The sequence below is a fragment of the Schistocerca gregaria genome, chromosome 4, assembly GCF_023897955.1.
Source record: "Schistocerca gregaria isolate iqSchGreg1 chromosome 4, iqSchGreg1.2, whole genome shotgun sequence".
Lineage (NCBI taxonomy): Eukaryota > Metazoa > Arthropoda > Insecta > Orthoptera > Acrididae > Schistocerca > Schistocerca gregaria.
The window spans coordinates 715,655,046-715,677,812 of record NC_064923.1 but is presented as its reverse complement, the minus strand read 5'-3'; the positions used below and the strand labels follow the sequence as shown (position 1 = coordinate 715,677,812).

At 41.5% G+C, this 22,767-nt stretch overlaps 1 protein-coding gene across 1 annotated transcript; it reads right to left on the bottom strand.

Moving 5' to 3' along the window:
* Window positions 1-799: 799 nt before the first annotated feature.
* Window positions 800-1,327, bottom strand: LOC126267879 (peptidoglycan recognition protein 1-like). Its single transcript, XM_049973189.1, has one exon. It carries the CDS (start codon window positions 1,325-1,327, stop codon window positions 800-802), a length of 528 nt encoding a protein of 175 aa, XP_049829146.1.
* Between the last annotated feature and the right edge of the window lie 21,440 nt (window positions 1,328-22,767).

Genomic DNA, 22,767 nt, shown 5'->3' with positions numbered 1-22,767 from the left:
GAAGTAGCGGCTCCGGTCTCGTAAACTGGCATACGGCATCCAGTGACGCCTGTGAACTAAGGATGGCATGGCGGCCGTCGGCACCTTTGGGACTTTCAAGACATGTTCGGACGGAGTTTAGTACAGATTAGTTCTAATAACAGTATCATGAATTAGTTAAGTAACTTTATTTTCTTGAAATGAGATTTAAAACTGTCTGAATACACCTCGTACTGTAAGTACAAGTGACCAGTATGGCAGTGTATGCCAAAACAGGTTATTTCATTTTTGTGCTGTCAGTAATTGTACGTAGGGATTTATAAATGGCCCGTGGCCGAAACTGTTCGAGAATACGGAGTCACTGAAATAAATGTTAGTAACTGTGTAGGTATCTTCAAAGTATATTTCACTGAAAAAATACGGCAACCAGCCACTTTTTAATGCGTTTTTTTATTTACGCCGATATGCATTTCGGGTTTGCACCCATCTTCAGCTGGCAAATTACATGGATCTTCAGTTACTACAGTAGTACAATCTCGACAGCAGTTTCGATGCTGCAGCAGGCATTCTCCTCTCCTTGTTTTTTCCTGGCTTTTCTTCTTTTTTGCAACAACACAAACACTTTTTATCACGTATTTTGCACAGGCGCACTGCGTTATCCGCCATGTTGTTGTTATCCACGGCCACGGAGGTCAACAGTTCAAATAAAATTGACAAATTGTTATCTTCAAAGAAAATTAGCAGCACTAGAATAAGTACAAAACTATTGCCTACTGTTTCACGCAATTTATCTTAATCTCGAATAAAATTGTCGTTTTGTCTAACGGTTCTTAACTATACGTGTTGAGTGAAGACATTCTCGGCCAAGGTCACAGTCTGCCATGCACCGATGTGGCCATCCGTTTATCACTCTCAATACGCCGTCTCCCGGACTCTTAACGGGGATCACAGAGTCCATCTGGCCGTACGATAGGAGTCGGTAGTCGGGTTTCAGCCTACCCGAGATCACACCGAATTCCAGCAGTTGCCGCAGCGATTTCATCATACTGTCGGTAGCATTTTGTTCCTGGAAGTTGCCCACGAGTGCTACTGCTATGTTGCAGCCCTGCAGCCGGGACGACACGTTGCTGGCAGCCTCCCAGCCTCGGTCCACGTAGAGGTTGCCCGCCACATCTACGAGGAAGTTCCACTGGACCCGGCGCTCGTCGCTGTATTTACGCAACAATGGCACGCATGCGGCTTCAGTCTCGCAGTACGCGCCAGCCGTGTCTCTGACGACCACGGCAGGAATGGGGTGAAGCATAAGGCTCGTTGAGCCGGCTGGCACTGAACTCCGCTTGGGCCACATTTTGATCTCTCGTCAGAGTTCTGTCCTCAACTGCCGATCTAGTGTTGTATCTGTAATCAGATATAGACTGTTGTGATCATAAATACCACACTTCCTCATGTGCAAATACAACTTCCATCTACATCTACATGACTACTCTGCAATACACATTTAAGTGCTTGGCAGAGGGTTTATCGAACCACAATCATACTATCTTACCATTCCACTCCCTAAAAGCGCGCGGGAAAAATGAACACCTAAACCTTTCTGTTCGAGCTCTGATTTCTCTTATTTTATTTTGATCATCATTCCTACCTATGTAGGTTGGCCGCAACAAAATATTTTCGCATTCGGAAGAGAAAGTTGGTGACTGAAACTTTTGTAAATAGATCTCTCCGCGATGAAAAACGTCTATGCTTTAATGACTTCCATCCCAACTCGCGTATCATATCTGCCACACCCTCTCCTCTATTACGTGATAATATAAAACGAGCTGCCCTTTTTTGCACCCTTTCGATGTCCTCCGTCAATCCCACCTGATAGGGATCCCACACCGCGCAGCAATATTCTAACAGAGGACGAACGAGTGTAGTGTAAGCTGTCTCTTTAGTGGACTTGTTACATCTTCTAAGTGTCCTGCCAATGAAACGCAACCTTTGGCTCGCCTTCCCCACAATATTATCTATGTGGTCTTTCCAGCTGAAGTTGTTCGTAATTTTAACACCCAGGTACATAGTTGAATTGACAGCCTTGAGAATTGTACTATTTATCGAGTAATCGTATTCCAACGGATTTCTTTTGGAACTCATGTGGATCACCTCACACTTTTCGTTATTTAGCGTTAACTGACACCTGCTACACCATACAGTAATCTTTTCTAAATCGCTTTGCAACTGATACTGGTCTTCGGATGACCTTACTAGACGGTAAATTACAGCATCATCTGCGAACAGTCTAACAGAACTGCTCAGATTGTCACCCAGGTCATTTCCATAGATCAGGAACAGCAGAGGTCCCAGAACGCTTCCCTGGGGAACACCTGATATCACTTCAGTTTTACTCGATGATTTTCCGTCTATTACTACGAACTGCGACCTTCCTCACAGGAAATCTCGAATCCAGTCGCACAACTGAGACGATACCCTATAGGCCCGCAGCTTGATTAGAAGTCGCTTGTGAGGAACGGTGTCAAAAGCTATCCGGAAATCTAGAAATACGGAATCAACTTGAGATCCCCTGTCGATAGCGGCCATTACTTCGTGAGAATAAAGAGCTAGTTGCTTTGCAAAGAACGATGTTTTCTGAAACTTTGCTGATTACGTATCAATAGATCGTTCCCTTCGAGGTGATTCATAATGTTTGAATACAGTATATGCTCCAAAACCCTACTGCAAACCGATGTCAATGATATAGATCTGTAGTTCGATGGGTTACTCCTACTACTCTTCTTAAACACTGGTGCGACTTGCGCAATTTTCCAGTCTGTACGTACAGATCTATCGGTGAGCGAGCGGTTGTATATGATTGCTAAGTAGGGAGCTATTGTATCAGCGTAATCTGAAAGGAACCTAATCGGTATACAATCTGGACCTGAAGACTTGCCCGTATCAAGCGATTTGAGTTGCTTCGCAACCCCTAAGGTATCTACTTCTAAGAAACTCATGCTAGCAGCTGTTCATGTTTCAAATTCTGGAATATTCCATTCGTCTTCCCTGGTGAAGGAATTTCGGAAAACTGCGTTCAGTAACTCCGCTTTAGCGGCACAGTCGTCGGTAACCATCGGCACTGTGCAGCGAAGGTATTGACTGCGTCTTGCCGCTTGTGTACTTTACATACGACCAGAATTTCTTCGGATTTTCTACCAAATTTCGAGACAATATTTCGTTGTGGAACCTATTAAAGGCATCTCGCATCGAAGTACGTGCCAAATTTCCCGTGTCTGTAACTTTTAGCCAATCTTCGGGATTTCGCGTTATGCTGAACTTCACATGCTTTTTTCGTTGCGTCTGTTACAGCAATACCAAAGAATGCAGTTACTAACAATTGCCTCTCCGAACCATCAGTTTATTATATCATTGAAAAACGCTAACACGCACTATTTACAGAAACTAAGAAATTAGTGTAGGGCAATATTTGGTGGGAGATCGTGTGTGGTTGTTCAGGAACGTAATTAACGTTTTCTTCCTCTGCGCATGAAGACCCTTTTGCATGTGACCAACGGCAGGTGTGTTCTAAGTGTATTTGTCGAATGCAGTGATGTGAGTGTGTATAAACTGATAAGCCAAAACATTACGACCGCTGCCCATCGCGAAGTTGGATGTCGCCTGGTGGCGCTCCGGTCACGTGACGCGGTAAAAAAAGTGAAGCGGAGGATAAACGGAAGGGGGACCACTCTAGCGAAGATATGGTTTGCAAATGAGAAGATCCATTGAGATGAGCGACTTTGACAAAGGGCAGGTTATTATTACGCAGAGCATGTGAATTAGTATCTCGAAAACGGTGAAGCTGGTCGAATGTTCACGTGCTACTGTCGTGAGCATCTACAGAAAGAGGTAGAAGGACAGTGAAACTGCAACTAGGTGCAAAATGGTAGGACATCGACAATTCTTCACGGGAATTTTGGTTCGGAGGCTTGTCTGTTCCGTTTGGTGAACATATTGGAGCACCTACATCTACATATACATCTACATGGATACTCTGCAAATCACATTTAAGCGCCTGGCAGAGGGTTCATCGAACAACCTTCACGGTTCTCTATTATTCGAATCTTGTATGGCGCGCGGAAAAAAAGAACACCTATATATTTCCGTACGAGCTCTGCTTTCCCTTATTTTATTGCCAGCCAAATATTTTCGAGTTATGAGGTGAAAATTGGTGATTCGAATTTCATGAGAAGATTCGGTCGCAAAGAACAACGCCTTTCTTTTAATGATGTCCAGCTCAAATCCTGTATCATTGCAGTGACCCTCTCTCCCATATTTCACGATAATACAAGACGTGCTGCCCTTCTTTGAACTTTTTCGATGTACTCCGCCAGTCGTTTCTGGTAAGGATCCCAGACTTCGCAGCAGTATTCTAAAAGAGGACGGACAAGCGTAGTGTAGGCAGTCTCCTTAGCAGACCTATTACATTTTCTAAGTGTCCTGCCAATAAAACGCAGTCTTTGGTTAGCCTTCCCCACAACATTTTCTATGTCTTCCTTCCAGTTTAAGTTGTTCGTAACTATAATTCCTAGGTATTTCGTTGAATGTAAGGACTTTAGATTGGACTGATTTATCGTCTAAATGTTGTTTAACGAATTCCTTTTAGCACAATTTTCTTTATTTAGGATCAACTGCCAATTTTCGCAACAGTCAGATATCTTTTCCAACTTGTTTTTCAGTTTGCTTTGATCTTCTGATAACTTTAGTAGTCGATAAACGACAGAGCCATCTGCAAATAACCTGCTCAGATTCTCTCCCATATCGTTTATATAGATAACGAACAGCAAAAGGCCTGTAACACTACTTTGAGGAACGCCAGAAATCACTTCTGTTTTACTCGATGACTTTCCATCAGTTACTACGAACTGTGACCTCTCTGACATGACATCACAGTTACAGTCACGTAACTGAGACGATATTCCATAAGCAGGTCATTTTAGTACAATCTGCTTGTGTGGTCGTTGTGTACACAACCTTCCCACTAGAGCGCGCCCCGCTAAGCACAAAAGCGCAGGCGCAGCGCTCGTCCGCACTACGAGATGGCGCTGTCTTAGAGACAGACCAAATTCTGCTTACGCCGATCCACGTATTAATATGTAACGCAGCCAATGAGATTGCTGCTAACATAGAACCTTTTCTCCTCACGGATCACACTCGCGTGATGATACCTGAACGCGCGAGGTATTATGACGAGTGTACAGACCTCCGATTAGTCAGTCTGCATTTGTCTGCACCCGTCTGTACGAGTTCTGCATTAGTCTGTACCAGTCTATAGTCAAGTTTCTGTCTGCACCTAAGAAGATTATCATATTCCTGTACATAGCCATGAAGATAAGTGTATAGACACTTTGTCAAGTATCAGAGATATGTGAGAATAAGATTAATGTACCAAGACCAAAGCAACTTCATATTGTCAATTGTAAATAGCATCAAAAATCCAGTTAAGTAGTTTTATGCTTGTTATTATTTTAAAAAATGAGTGTGAAAATTAATAAATTTCTGTTTAAAGTTGGTCACCGTCAATCTGCTACTCTAAGCGTGCAAGTGCCATTTCTATCATCTGACCTAACAGCAGAAGATAAACACGCCACAATCAGACCACGAGACATATTGTTGACACTCGCCTACTTCGTTAGAGCGACAAGTCAAATAATCTGATGGTGTGTGTACCGAAGGCCTTACACTATGCACACTACAGTGGTACAGTGTCAAAATCCTTCGGGAAATTCAGAAATACGGAATAGATCTGAAATCCCTTGTCAATAGCTCTCAACACTTCATGCAAATAAAGAGCTAGTTGTGTTTCACAAGAATGATGTTTTCTAAACCCATGTTGACTGTATGTCAATAGACCGTTTTCTTCGAGGTAATTCATAATGGCAGTGGGGAGTGGCCGCGCTATGTCACTGAGTGCGCGGCTCCTCCTGCCGGAGGTTCGAGTCCTGCCTGGGGCATGGGTGTGTGTGTGTGTCGTACTTGGCATAGGTTAGTTTAAGTAGTGTGTAAGCCTAGGGACCGATGACCTCTGCAGTTTTGTCCCTTGAGAACTCACACACATTTGAACATTTGAATTGATAATGTTCGAGCACAATATATGTTCCAAAATTCTGCTGCATATCGACGTTAATGATATGGACCTGTAATTAAATGGATTACTCCTACTACCTTTCTTGAATACTGGTGTGACCTGTTCAACTTCGAAGTCTTCTGGCACGGATCTTCGTCGAGCGAACGGCTGTATATGATTGTTAAGTATTGAGCTAATGCATCAGCATACTCTGAAGGGAACCTAACTCGTATACAGTCTGGACAAGAAGACGTGCTTTCTAAATGATTTAAATTGCTTCACTATTCCGAGGATATTTACTTCTACGTTACTCATGTTGGCAGCTGTTCTTGATTAGAATTCTCGAATATTTACTTCGTCTTCTTTTGTGAAGGCATTTCGGAAGACTGTGTTTAGTAAATCTGCTTTGGCACCACTGTCTTCGATGGTATCTCCATTGCTATCGCACAGAGAAGGCATTGATTGTTTCTTGCCGCCAACATACTTCACATACAACCAGAATCTCTGTATTTTCTGCCAGGTTTCGAGACAAAGTTTCGTTGTGGAAACTGTTATAAGCATCTCGCTTTGAAGACCGCGCTACATTTTGAGCTTCTATAAAAGATCGCCAATCTTGGTTATTTTGCGTCTGTTTAAATTTGGCATGTTTGTTGTATTGTTCTTCAACAGTGTTCTGACCCGTTTTTTGTACCAAGGAGGATGAGCTTGTACCAACGACATTGTACTATTGTACATATAAGTAGTTTCTTCCATCTGATTTTCCGATAAACTTGTGTAATTGATGTTCTGATTTCAATTTTTTTTGTTTCGTGCCATTGTGTTAAGAAAGCTATAAATAAGTTGCAATGTGAGTATTAATGTTGATGTCTAATGTCAAGTAATATTGTAATAGAATTGAAATGTAACAAATGTTGAGACTGTTGTAAGATGTTTAAAATGGTAACTGTGCGCCTGGTCCATACGTAGGCAATGTGTTAGGGTATGTAGAATGCAAAACGTCGGGTGAATACCCTGTCTGTAAGGGAGCGGTAAAAGGTGGATGGCAGGCGAGCGCGGGAAAATGCACACGGGCATTGCACGGCACAACGGGCTCAGTAGTTGTTGGAGGTTGGCACTGGTTTGAGCAACACCTTCTGAAGCGAGGAGGCTACCCTGGAAGACGTAGCTTCACTGAGATTCGGATATGCTGTTCCAACGCCCACACATTATGACAAAATTCAATAGGCAGTGAATCGAAAAGTATTGCGACGCTAGGAAGAAATAAAGTGCCGATACATCAAGAGCCATAGCTGTGGTTGTATGTGTGCTCTGTGCCTCGCCATCTCGCCGCCCGCCAACCGCCACATCGATACAAGCAGGTTGAAACTTTTAGTACTGTATTCGTGTGGAAGGAATTAGTGCCTGTCTCAGAAAAGCTTTTATGTTAGAATCTGAAAGCGATCCATAATGGTCGGATTCTGACGATAGTTTATATGACGAGTGTTTCGGTACTTGTGAAAATAATGAGAATGCAGCTAATTGCGATATTGAACCTACTGATGACGAAGTTAAAAAACAGAACCCAAATATTTAGACTGAACACAGAAAAAGGAGCCACCGGACGACTCAGTGTCAATGTTACAAAGAGTTCAAGTATTTGATGACTTTGGGCTCCGGGAACCAAAGAAACCGCCAGATATAGATGATATGCAGGTAAAAGCATATCTTGCGACAATGTTATCGTCGACCCGTATTTGCTTAGCGAAGAACACAACAATTAAAAGCATTTGACGGTTAAACAAACTGTAATACCAGTTGAAATTTATAATGTGAAATTGCAAGTACTTCTTGATACTGGATCTCAGATAAGTGCGATCTCCCAATCGTTTTTCGAACACATCTGTGATAAGCCTGGACTAGTAATTATGTCAGTGACTGGTGTAAAAATTGTTGGTGCTACTGGCAAGACTAGAAAGCCAGTAAAGAACCAGATATTGGTTAAATTTAGAATAAAAAGACAAAAGTTTGAAAACAATTTTTTGGTTGTGCCAGACTTGAGTACTGAAATGGTTTTGGGTATAGATTGGCTAGATTAAGAAACAGTTATTATTGATTGTAGCCGGGAAGTGGTCAAAATTAATCATGCATTTACGAATTTGGAAATAAAATTTGAGGAAATCAAGAGCCATAGCTGTGGTTTTATGTGTGCTCTGTGCCTCGTCATCTCGCCTCCCGCCAACCGCCACATCGATACAAGCAGGTTGAAACTTTTAGTACTGTATTCGTGTGGATCAGAGAGTGAACTGTGTTTGTTTGGTGCAATAATAACCTAAATTTTAACAAAACTTTCCCATCATTTAATTATCCTCACAACTAACCTAGACAGGGTTCTTTCCAAATGTTGTGCAATCCGAGTGTCCAGAAATTAAAATTAAAATTTGTGTTAATAATAATTATTTGCAGAACTAGCTATGTTAGAATGGTGTTTAAAGAAATTTTTCTTAATGAACCAGTAAATGAATAACGAAGATCTAACGAAGTTGAAAGATAACTTTAGTATTGATATAGTAATGAAGACAGATTCAAAGGCATTTAAATGAGCAGTAAATAAGATGAAAATGGTAGTAACTTATATACTAGAAATCCTGAACGCATAATAAATTCAGTAATCAAATTTTTAAATACAGCGATCATAACAGTTTCAGGATGCCCCCTAATTCTTTTGAATTCTGGTTTGACCAGCAAAAGATAAAGTCAATATAAAAGTTAAAATGTATCAGTGATTTACGTTTATCAATTGACATTTTGTGTGTGGCACGAAAGTGCAATTTCTAGGGTAACCTATGCCCGATTTTAATCACATTAATACAGTATATAGTTTTCTAGTAAAAATTATAGTATAGTGTTATGTATTCATGATTTTCCCTATCAGTACAGAACGTGAAACTATCAGTTCAATAGATTTTCTGGTTCTAAAATTCTACTATATTATGCAGTGTTACTACTTGTTGTTTTGCATGAATATATACCAACTTGTACAGGGAAGAAACTCAGCTAATGCCTAATTAGGCTGGCGACCATATTATTATCTAATTGGTAGCATCTTCTGGGTTGCTTCTGATCCATCCTGACGTGTAAGTGCATTTCGAACTTACTTGACAGATCATTGTTATTACAGAGTGGATGTAAGTCTGATTTGCCACCATTCAGGTACACACGGTCTATAACTATACGAAAATCCTTTCTCATAAGGTGAATCCCGCTCACTTACCATAGCACAGGCTTTAACGAGTACTGTGTCAGGGATTACAAGCTCCGTCGTTTGTTAATTTATTTGGTACAAATCTCTAAATTGCTGCTGATACTATTTCTCTGAATTCAAGCCACATCTGGTTTGCACTAATATTATTAATTTGGAAAGAGTGGAGATTGTCTCTCAGGAAGGCGTCAAGTGAATTTTTATCTGCCTTCTTCAGTTGGTAAATTTTTTGTTTATTTTTGGAGGATTTGGGGGTTTCAATATTCAGTCTCGCTACGACAACCTTGTATTCACTAATCTCGGTATCGCAGTTCGCTGTGGCCGAGCGATTTTAGGCGCTTCAGTCCGAAACCGCTCTGCTCCTGCGGTAGCGGGTTCGAATCTTGCCTCGGGCATGGATGTGTGTGATGTCCTTAGATTAGTTGGGTTTAAGTAGTTCTACGTCTTGGTCACTGATGACCTCAGATGTTAAGTTCCATGGTGCTTGGAGCCATTTGAACCAATTTTTCAATCCTTGTATCCGTTTTGATCTTCGTTATTAACTCAGGATTATTTGCTTCTAAGAAGTCAATTGTGTTTTCACAACTGTTTACTATTCACGTGGGTTCATGAACTAACCGTATTCACGCTGATAGGCGACAGTGAAGACCCCATGGTCCAATATTGTGAACACCTTCTTAGTGGAGTATAGAACCTATCGGATGGAGTGGCCTCCATATTCTCCAGATCTCAGCTCTGTTGAAAAAGCGTGGGCGATGATAAAACGAGCTTTTTGCAATCGTTCTGTTCCACCGCCGATTATACAGGGCGTCATAGAGGCAACTGTGGAGGAATGGGATAATACCCCACAGGATTATCTGGACAGTTTGGTAAGTAGTATGCATAACCGCATTAATAGTATATCCAGTTACAAGAAGTGGCAGTTGGTTCATAAACTATGTGTTATGCAAGATAACACTGAGAAGAAACGGTAGTGTTTGCAGTGGAATCTTTTGTAAGATAAATCTCCTTTATTTTTGTTTTCTTGTGACCATAATAAGAGAAAATATTTTTGTTTCTTATTATGTCGAGTATTGACAACAAAGCAATGGCCAACATTTACTTTGACCACTGTATCTGTTACGGTGGAACCGTGTCACGATTTGTTATGGGTGATGTGTTTTCGTACGCCACAATGTGTCTTTGAAGTTATCTCAAACTGTAGGTATTGCGATGGTAAATAACACAGTAGGCAGTTCAGTTGAAGATGAACAAAAATCCGTAACAGAGTCAATCACATAAGTTGGACAGAAGAATATGGATGGAAGGAAGGTAACCACAAACAAGCCTAGCATGAAAGAAAAAATACTTAAAATGATTGACGATAGATGAAATAGAAATATATTTAAGAAAATGATGGCATATGGCAGTGTAAAACACTTATGAATGAAATCAATAGGAAGTGCAGGGAAGCTAAAGTGAAAAACTCGTAGTTGCAGGAAAAATGGAATGATCTCGAAAAGCGAAATGGGCTGCTACAGAATCTAGGAAAATCCAAATTACGCCTGCTGAAATTAAGAACAATGGCGTCAACATTTAGATAATTCCATCGTTAAACACTGCAGAGACGGTTGGTTATCATTACTAGCAGCAATCTCGCGAATCAAGAAGCAGTGACGACTGCTTGGACAGCTCACTTGCGAGTAGTCTAACAGGCAAGGAATGTAGATAAGCAAGTGACTTTACACGAATTGCGTAGCTTTTCCCGAGATCCGAGAGTGCGCGTTTGACTGAAGGTTGGAGACGACTCAGTGGTACATAGAAGGCGGGCTAAATGAGAGACGAATATTACATATTTTCAACACAGCTACGTTGTAGACCCTGTAAACATGTTATTGCAAAACCAGTATGCCAGGAAAAAAGGACTAGAGCCGTGATTCTAAAACAAATATTAAGGGAGTTTGGAAATGTTTTAATGATAATAGATTATAAAACCAACGGACAAGTGCTCCAATAGGAGAACAAAAAAAAGCTAATATGTTCCTGTTTATTTAAAAGACTGACTGAAATGTTAAGTCCCAGGAGCCTCATTCGACCTTCCTCGACACCTTTAGCATGCGAAACGTTCGCACCCTTCTTAACATACAACTCACCTCACACTCCCACAACCTCCCCTAACAGTACCTCTCTCACACCCACTAGTCAATCGCTGTACGTCGCTTGCATACCCATCCACACCCACTTAAACTCTCTCACTCACTCATCAGCCCAACTCGTTGTCGTTATCTCTTGGTGTCTCTCTGTCATTGTCTCCTGTGTCACAGCCTCAGTCCCCGTCGTTCTCTCCTCTTAGTGTCATTGTTTCCCTCTTGCTCTCTCTTAGTGCTACTATCTCGTTCCTCCTTTCCTACTGCTGCTATCTCTTCTCACTGTCGCTACCGCACTCTTTGTCGTTGCTATTTTCTTAAACTCTGTCTCTCTTTATCACCGCCTCTCAGTCCCTCCCACTTTCTCATTCTCTTTATTCCTTCCCCGCTGACACACTCCCATACACTCTTTTCATAGTGCTGTTTTGTCACTTCCAAATATGTTCCTCTGCCACTGCGACCCTCTCTTTCTCTCACTCTGCGATTGTCTCCTTAGTTCTTTCTACAGGGTGTTACAAAAAGGTACGGTCAAACTTTCAGGAAACATTTCTCACACACAATGAAAGAAAATATGTTATGTGGACATGTGTCCGGAAACGCTTACTTTCCATGTTAGAGCTCATTTTATTACTTCTCTTCAAATCACATTAATCATGGAATGGAAACACACAGCAACAGAACGTACCAGCGTGACTTCAAATACTTTGTTACAGGAAATGTTCAAAATGTGCTCCGTTAGCGAGGATACATGCATCCACCCTCCGTCGCATGGAATCGCTGATGCGCTGATGCAGCCCTGGAGAATGGTGTATTTTATCACAGCGGTCCACAATACGACCACGAAGAGTCTCTTCATTTGGTACCGGGGATGCGTAGACAAGAGCTTTCAAATGCCTGCATAAATGAAAGTCAAGAGGGTTGAGGTCAGGAGAGCGTGGAGGCCATGGAATTGGTCAGCCTTTACCAATCCATCGGTCACCGAATCTGTTGTTGAGAAGCGTACGAACACATCGACTGAAATGTGCAGGAGCTCCATCGTGCATGAACCACATGTTGTGTAGTACTTGTAAAGGCACATGTTCTAGCAGCACAGGTAGAGTGGAAGAGCATGGGGCCCAGTCAAGACATCACCAACAATATCTGCCGAAACGTTCACAGAAAATCTGTGTTGATGACGTGATTGCAGAATTGCGTGCGAATTCTCGTCAGCCCACACATGTTGACTGTGAAAATTTACAATTTGATCACGTTGGAATGAAGCCACATCCGTAAAGAGAACATTTGCACTGAAATGAGGAGTGAGACATTGTTGAATGAACCATTCTCAGAATTGTACCCATGGAGGCCAATCAGCTGCTGATAGTGCCTGCAAACGCTGTACATGGTACGGAAACATCTGGTTCTCCCGTAGCACTCTCCACACAGTGACGTGGTCAACGTTACCTTATACAGCAGCAACTTCTCCGCCTCTGAATTGCGGTTATCGTCAACTGCACGAAGAATTGCCTCATCCATTGCAGGTGTCGTCGTCGTTCTAGGTCTTTCCCAGTCGCGAGTCATAGGCTGGAATGTTCTGTGCTCCCTAAGACGCCGATCAATTGCTTCTAACGTCTTTCTGTCGGGATACCTTCGTTCTGGAAGTCTGTCTCAATACATACGTACCGCGCCACGGCTATTGCCCCGTGCTAATCCATACATCAAATGGGCATCTGCCAACTTCGCATTTGTAAACATTGCACTGACTGCAAAAGCACGTTCGTGATGAATACTAACCTGTTGATGTTACGTACTGATGTGCTTGATGCTAGTACTGTAGAGCAATGAGTCGCAAGTCAACACAAGCACCGAACTCAACACTACCTTCCTTCAATTGGTTCAACTGGCGGTGAATCGAGGAAGTACAGTACATACTGACGAAACTAAAATGAGCTCTAAAATGGAAATTAAGCGTTTCCGGACATATGTCCACATCACATCTTTTCTTCATTTGTGTGTGAGGAATGTTTCCTGAAAGTTTCGCCGTACCTTTTTGTAACACCCTGTATAACACTTTTCTCTCAGCATTAAAATCGCAAATATACTCTCACGCCAAAATTTTCGGGAAAATTTTTAAAGGTGCTGAGAAAGGTAGAATGAGGTTGCTGGTACCCCACTGTTCAGTTAGCCCCTTAAATAAACAGGAACGTATTCGCATCTTTTACTGTGTCCAGACTAAGCGGCTGCAACTCTCGCTTCCCGCGAAGCAGACCGGTACAGCGGGCCCCGGACCGAGTAGGGGTCGTCCCGGAGACATAGACGCTTCCCAGAGACCACCTGGAGGCGTCCACGGCACCGCAAGACGTCGCTACAGCCGCGTGCCTCTTCCCTTCCGCTCGACACGTGACTGCAAATAGAGCCAGCCATATCCATGCACCAAGGAGTATTCAGGCTGGCGTAGGAACCTGGAGAAGCGCCCCCACCCGCTTTTACAAGGCCCTCCAAATCCTTGAACGCCATGCGCTCCGCCTTGCCTTTCGTATGCGCCTTCCTTCCTCCACACGTCTCCTCTATGAACTGATCTCCTTCCCCCACCTCCTCCTGTTCCTCCAACATCTTCGCTTCCTTTACATTGTCTGCAGGCTTGACCCCCCCCCCCCCTCACCCTCTGGTTTCCTCCTTCCTCTCCACCCCCCGCCCATTGCCACGCCTCTATCGCTGTATCCCTACCTCCCTCCATCTCCACACCCTCCATCTCCTTCATCAGGGCAATTTCTAACGCCTCCCCCTCCCGGATGACGAACTTCGCCGTGACATCTACCCTTCCTTCCAACTATAACATGGCCTTGCTCCCCCCTCCCCAGGACCCCCTTTTTCCTCTCCCCTCCTTCTCCCAGAGCGGATTTTCCTCCTCCCCCCACCCTTGACACCAGACCCTGCACCCCATACTTTCCTATTTCCTTCCCGCATCCCTCTCTACCTGCCCTCTTCAGCGCCCCCCCCCCCCCCTCCACTCATCTCCCCCTCTCTTCCCCTTCCTCCCTGCTTCCGGTCTTCCTCATCTCCTTGCGCCTGGCAGATCCTCCGTTTTGATCATCATCCTGTGCGTCAAGAGGTGTGATTTTAATTGTGTTCTGCCTTGAGGTTCGCCATCAGTGTTTGTTATGTGCTGCGCCATCCGTCGATACCTTTTATGCTCCAGTCATACTGCGCCTTGTGTTCTTTTAATTGTCGCAGTGTGTGCTACTTTTAAACAGTTTTTTATCTCCGAGGCGCCGGCCTGAGTGGTCGAGCGGTTCTAGGCGCTACAGTCTGAAACCGCGCGACCGCTACGCTCGCAGGTTCGAATCCTGCCTCGAGCATGGATGTGTGTGATGTCCTTAGGTTAGTTAGGTTTAAGTAGTTCTCTAGTTCTAGGGGACTGATGACCTCAGAAGTTAAGTCCCATAGTGCTCAGAGCCATTTGAACCATTTTTTTGAACTCACGAGGCATCACACCAACCGAGCCCTTATTTTAATCAAACTGTGCCATAAATTTCTCCCCAGTTAGATGCAGAATATTATTCATCCTTTCTAATCACCTAATAAGCAGTTTCCTCTCTAGCGTCCATTTCAAAAGCTTCTAGTCTCTCCTTGTTGTGATGTTTGTCATCTACGTTTTATTTCTGTATAAATACAGACTTCTTAGAACTTAAATTTATATTCCAAGTTAACCATTTTTTCTACTGCTAGTCTAGTATTTTGCTTCCCAAATGACAAAATACGTCCTCTCCTATTAGCGTCTGATTTCCTAATACAAAAGTGCGTGCTAAAAAATATTGTCTCCGAATCTTTTTAATGTGAAAACACTGAAAGTTATTTAAACAGAAAAAACTTTATTAACGTGTTACATAATTATTCTCCATATCTACATATTTATTTCTCTACATAGTCACGCAGGTGACGAACACATTTTTCCCAACAAGAGACGAGTTTGTTGACACCGCCACTGTTCAATGTTTGACTTTTTGATGGAGCCACACACTCTCACCTCTACCTGCACCGCTTCATAGTGATGACGTCGTAGGTGTTCTTTAGGTTTTGGAAACAGATGAAAGTCGAGGATGGAGAGACGTTGGGCTGTGTGGAAGGCGATCGATGACTGTGTCTGCCATTGTCATGAGAAGCAGAGGGTGCTGCATATGCGGACGAACTTTTTGAATTCGAGCTTTCACTTTTCTGAAGCTCTCTCACACAGCGACATAGTCACTAGCGGCATCGGGTTGCGACTTGCAACAGTGAAACGGGAAAGTCGACTGAGTAATATGACAAGCAATCCCTCAACTTATACAGAGAACAGAATACGATATTCTTTCGGCAGCATTGTCCTCGTAATTCTCTCTGCTTTAATGACGCTACACTACATTACCCTAGTCTTAGCTTTGATGCCTAAAATCTTTTCCAACACGCTATCCACTTCATTGCGCTAATCTTACGAATCCTTTGCTGTATCTCGCAGAGCTACAAAGCCAGCGAAAAATTACACATGGAGGATCGTTATAGAAGCATCACCGATGATGGTTTACCAATAAAGCGCAGTGTATCAGGTTGAAATACTCCATACTCCGTAGTTTTCTTAAAAGGGAAAAATCCAAATAATGCTTTCTGATATTCTTAGCCCTATCAAAATTCGGTAGCTTTATGTTCTGTAAATTCGTAATTCTCGTATTATGTCAATTTGAAATAGGTGCAATTTTTTCCATCAATTCAGCGAAATTGCACGGAACAGTTGTTGAAACAGCTGAGTTGATGATTCTAACATACTCACGCAGCTACGATCCTCTCATTGATATTGGATGCAATGAGAACAGTGTAATAAACACGTAGTAACGCAACGGTTGTGCAAATAAACAGATGCTTTTATTGCCACAGTCCGCCCCACCTGCAGATGACGAGTACTGTTAACAGTGCTGTAATTGACCATTGGTGCAGTTTCCTGACTTCCTTTCGCACTGCCTTCATCCGAACAGTTATGAAATAACACGTGTGCGTTTGTATCGCGTAGATTTGTGATGCGGGCTGCCAACCTTAACGTCCTTATCCCACAAATGAGACCATGTCCACCGTTCCTTATGCCTCCGCTATACAGGTTTTGTTTGCCGCAGAACATAGGCGCAAACACGACTACATACAGAAGGTGCAATCCAGATTTTCTAATATTGGAGGCATGAATTAAAAACAACGCCTCCAGTGGCAACTTTTCGTGTTTTATTAAGTACAAGATGCATATCGGACCCTCTGGGTCAATCATCAGTATAATTTGTCTTACTACATACCTTTTTTTCATTCATTCTTTCTTTTTTTCTCTTGAATGTGGCGAAATGCATATTCCTGTCATGAAGAGGTTTGATGTTAGGTTACGAATTTCGTAAGTCAAACGCGGAAATACTTTTGAGTCGGGAAATTTATGCTTTTGCTGTCCTCATGTTCTATTGTGAATTTTATATTTTAAAATCACCAACCATCAACAAAAACATACGTTCAGCATACAGAGAAGACGCACATACACAGACATAACCCTGGACAACTCAACATGCCATCCCACCACACAGAAACATGTTATATTTAGGTCCATGCTACACAGAACACACTCTCTTGATTTATAAGAAAACACTCTTAAGAATGAGGTAGATACAATAAAGAGCATAGCCATAAGCAATGGCTACACAGCCAAAACAATTGACATTTTAGACAGACAAATACACAAAAGCAAGACAATGAATGGCCACACAGAGAAAGAAGAGAAAATATTCGGCAGTATCCCATACCTGGGCCCCATATCACAATAAATTGCTAATCTTTTTTTTTAAAAAAAAAGTAACAGTTTCGTTCTCAACTAATAATAACTGAGAAAGTTCTTCGTCCATAGCAGAAAATCAAATACGCAAACATACAACAACAGTGGAGTGTACAAAGTATCATGCCCCAATTGTCCTGCCTACTATGTAAGGAAAACAGGCAGAAACTTCAAACCTCGTTGTCAAGAACACGTTAATGCTTTCAGGCTCAACCACTTCGAAAAATCAGTCATTGCACAACATATGTTGGGAACGAAACATGTCATCAACAATCTAGAAAACAATGTAGTAGTACTAAATAATGAAGCCGAAGGGAAGACCCAAAATCTGTTAACAGAAATGGAGATACAACTCCACAAAATCAAAGAACCAGAGTCTACGCTAGCCACAGCTATTTCAGTAATTTTGAAGAGCTATTCTTAAGTTATTTTCTGCATACGTCAATTGTTTCTTACAACTGTCAATTGTTTAATAATTATATCTTTAGCACTATGAATAAATTCATCTTTGACCACACCATGTACAAAAACATGTATGAAGTTTTTACAAACATTTGTAAGCGAATGTGACTCTTGAATAAAGTTATATTTACGAAAACGACGGAGAAAAGAATGGATGCTGGTGTTAAAACGTTGAAAATGCTTTTCTTGGATTATTTGGTAAGTTTACACTTTTCATCTTTTCCAATATTTCGCACGTATTTCCACGTTTGACGAAATTCATAACCTAACATCAAACCTTTTCATAACAGTAATATACATTTGTCCTCATTCAAGAGAAAAAATAAAGTATGCATTATGACAAATTACACCTGATGATGAACCCACAGGGTCCGAAATGCATCGTGTACTTAATAAAACACAAAAAGTTGTGAGTGAAAGCGTTTTTTAATTCATACTTCCAGTGTGTTGAATACAGTCACGTTTGAAGATGCGAAATATGTATAAAATTAAATTTTCTAACATTGCTTCAACGTTCCTCTTCGCTGGTATACAACTCCTCGACTTTCATTCCTGCTGCCGGCCGCGGTGACCGAACGGTTCTAGGCGCTTAAGTCCGGAACCGCGCAACTGCTATGGTCGCAGGTTCGAATCCTGCCTTGGGCATCGATGTGTGTGATGTCCCTAGGTTAGTTAGGTTTAAGTAGTTCTAAGTTCTAGGGGACTGATGACTTCCGCTGTTAAGTCCCATAGTACTCAGAGCCATTTGAACCATTTTTTAATTCCTGCTAACGTTATAACACATATGCTCACAAACACAGAACAGGGAAGAAATTCTCAAAACTGCTAAGAAATGGAAGCAACTATTATTTCCGCTACGGAAAAAAACGATGAGTAACTTCAACAGTTCTTAGTAGCGGTGCAGACAGCGTGACACCGGGAACACATGTTGTTTGCAGCAAGCGTTTGTTGGTCGTTGCGGAACTAATTTACCTACTGATTTGCAAGTCCTTCATAATGTCGAAAATCGTGAACTGGCTGCAGAATACAGAGAAGTAAATGTGATCACATTCCGTCGAAAGCTGCAATTCTTACGCGCACAATGATAGAGCTCTGCAATGAGAAGAAAATAAGGAAGTACTTCATGTTGCACAGAGAGTAATGGAGCATTGAATTAGTTTCAGTTTCTTTAGTACTACCTACCAAAACATAACAACGAAAAAAGGCCCCGTTTTAGGGTCCTGAACATCAGTCGGTAAAAACTGAAGCCTCATTGGTTCAATTCGTTGTCCGTCTGTCTGTCTATCTGTCTCTCTACCCGACTGTTTAGACCACTTTTTGTCAGAGGTATCGAGTTGAAATTCTTGTCACATACTAAAGTCTACGAACGCTGGTCTGTCTAAAAAATTTAAGCTTCAGTGTCAATGTATTAAAAACAGATGGCCATATTTTCATAGTCACAAAGTGATTCATCATAACCTAGAATCATGAAATTGGTCGAGAAGCAAGTTTTCACACTATAAGTAAACGAAAAAACCTGAAAATTGTGAACGTGTAATTATATCGTATAAAAACATTTTTTGCTATCAGAAAGTTTCACTGCATTTGTAATCTGTCAAAAAACGCAGGAACTACTACAGTGATTTTTACTCGGTTTTCAGTAATCGAATTGGTGTTCACAAGCGAGTTTTGTGTGTAAAAAGCTTCTTGCTAATTGGATGAACTACGATGAAATGAAATTCCCCGTGACTGTGGAAATGATCCCTTTGCCATTTAGTGATGACAGGCGCAAATGCGCCCTGCTCACTCTGCTTACAAACATTCCCTGACAGTCTTTGCTTATGACACATACAGCATCTGTAATGTTTCAGAGCAAAGCAGTACTCAGAAGTGATGCACGATTGCACTTCCATTGTTTGGAATGAGGTTCCGATATTCCAATAAATATTCATTGAATTGCTCCACAGAGCAATTCGACATCTGGGTAACAACAGCCCTATTGCCGGCTGTACCGTTCCCTTTTCTGGAGAATTTCGCCAAATCTTATCAGTAATCGCAAAAGGGACGAGAACAGACAAAGCATCGCCAACTGCCAGTTTTAATAGAATTCCAAAATTAAATAAATGGAAAATTACATTAGTGATTGAAAAATTACACAAAAAGATTAAACTTAAAATTGAAACTTTTTCGAAAGTTTTGGAAACCCTCCGCCTGTATTTTGCCAGTATCGACATAGATGACAGGAAAAAATTGTCTAGATTCCCGATTCTTGAAACGTTTGAACTGTCTATGTAAGTAATTAGGATTATGCGGAAATCTTGGAGATGGGGCCCCACTCACACCTGTCCGTTTTTCCTTTTTTATGTGTGGTCATACAGATTTAACTTTTTCATGAAGCACTTTCAGAATTTGCTTCTTAAGCATTATTATCATTTTACAGTATCTCAGAACTTAATTTGCCTCTTTATTTGCTGCACAAAACCTAACAGCTGTGAGCCCGCAAAGCGTAACATTCACTAACAAACCGAAAACTAATTTTTATATTACTGGAGTACATTGCAGAATAAGATTTAGTGATCATATTCCAACATTTCGGTTACAGCACGCAAACATATCAGTCAATCTTTCTGCTTTCACACAAAAATTTATACATTTGTAATAATGTCAAATAGGATTGTATTGCAAACGCTGCAGAAACTTGAGGGAGACTCTGAAATTCGAAATAATCCATAGATAAATCAGTCATGTAAATCCATGATAAGGTAATTCATCCAACTAAAACTGTTTATTTCTTACCCTGCAAAGATTGGGATCTACAGTTTGCTCCTCAGCCTTCTCTTCGGACCGTATACGACTCACTCGTGCCCTTTCCTGATGTATCTGCAGCAAGGAAAGTAAAGTGCACCTTAACAAGCAAGGAACGTCAAATCTGGTAAATTTTGTTTTTATTCACTGGAGGGGATGATCCATTTTTATTCATCAGGAAGGAAAGACGTGCCCTTCATGCTGATGCGAAAACAATGTCAATGGTTTTGTACAACCATAGAATTTCAGCAAAACATTTAAACACCGCATGGCTCACAGGCTGATGCAAACATTTCGATGTGACACTTTAGTGGCCTGAGTATCAATGTCGTTTCAGTGTTACTCAAGCAACTTCTCATTTGGCACCATATGAGAAGTTGATCACATTGACAGGAAACTACATTGAGAGACTGACTTAACTGCAGTAAAAAACCGTGTTACTTTCATAATTACTTTTATAATTCTATTTTCACAATTTCGTGTCTTCTTTCGCGTCAAATGGATATTATTTCACTTGAAGAGCAACCTAACAGTGAATTAAGAGGGTCCACCTTCTTGCAAGAATACAGTTTTGTTTTATTTCCAAACATGTTTCATCACAGTTGTGACATCTTCAGTGGGTTTTAGTTTTACTCTGATATATATATATATATATATATATATATATATATATATATATATATATATATATATATATATATATATATGCCACCAGCTTTTCTGTTGTTCTGACTGTCAAACTCAGGTGAATTGTTTGTTCCGTACATCGCAAGTATTCCATGTTTTCTCATGATGTTTCCTATTCTGTAGGGGATTCTTCTTCTTCTCCAAAGCACTAGACCAGTTAGTCCGTTGCGATTTCTTGATCTATCCATCTTCTTCTGGGTCTACGAATGTTTCTTCTTCCTTTACGGATGTACTGTAGAAGTTGTTTCGGAATACGTGCAATGTCCATTCTTTTCATATCTTCCCGCCATTCTTTTTTGTATTGCTGAACCTTGATATTTAAGCTGCAAAAAGGCTACATTCTTCCTGACGGTCTAATGTTTTGTCTGTCTCTTCTCGTTACTTCCTGGATGTTCTCAAAAATCTCATCTCGGCTGCCTGCTTACTATATGTTCGTTCTGTTTTTTCGTACTTTTCCCCTGAGCGTTCTTTTGATTGTGTCACACATCAGATTGAATCTATCGCTCGTTTTTTGAGAGTCAACCACGCCGAGATATGATATGCCTCACCCCAAGAATATGAAGGTGATAACTTGTTCAATAGTATTGTTTTCTAATATTTATTAATTAATGTGAGCCTGGAATGTCATGAAAAATGTGAAATGTCGTGTGGCGAGGGCCTCCCGTCGGGTAGACCCGTCACCTGCTGCAAATCTTTTTTAGCTGACTCCACTTCGGTGACTTGCGTGTCGATGTGGATGAGATGATGATGATAACATAACACCCAGTCCCTGAGCGGAAAAAATCTTGGACCCAGCCAGGAATCGAACCCGGACCCCTGTGCATGGCATTCTGTCACTCAGCTATCGAGACGGACTGGAATGTCATGGACTTGGTGTTATTTGTCGATTTGCTTAATTTATGTTGCTTTGCTATTTTATACGTTTCATATGTCGGTTTCTGCAAGTTTTCTTCATTAGTATTAATAAAAATGTCGTGTGGCTAAGGCCTCCCGTCGGGTAGACCGTTCGCCTGGTGCAAGTCTTTCGAGTTGACGCCAATTCGGTGACTTGCTTGTCGATAGGGATGAAATGATGATGATAAGCACAACACAACATTCAGTCTCTAGGCGGAGAGAACCTCCGACCCAGCCGGGAATCGAACCCGTGCCGTTCGGTATGACATTCCGTCTAGCTGACCACACAACTACCAGGGGCGGACATTAGCGCTTATGAAATCTGTCCTTCATCTTTAATTTTATAATCCGTGGTTTCCACTGGCTCACGACGTCTTCCAAATATAATTTTAAATGAATCGCTGATGCACACCCTTGGCTGATCCTTTCATTAATATTTCCATGGACAATATTTTCATATTATAACTTTAAATTTATTTATGTTCCTTAAGACATTGTTCGGATAACTAGAGTTGGTGGTATTCCTCTTCTCTCCAAAATATTCCATTGTTTTTCTATGTGAACTTTATCAAAAGCCTTACCATAGAGTATTATTCGTTTTCACGAGAAAATGCTATCTGAGCGTGACCATCCTTTCCTAAAACCTATTTGTTCTTCAGTAATATGCTATCTACGATGTTTCTGTCTG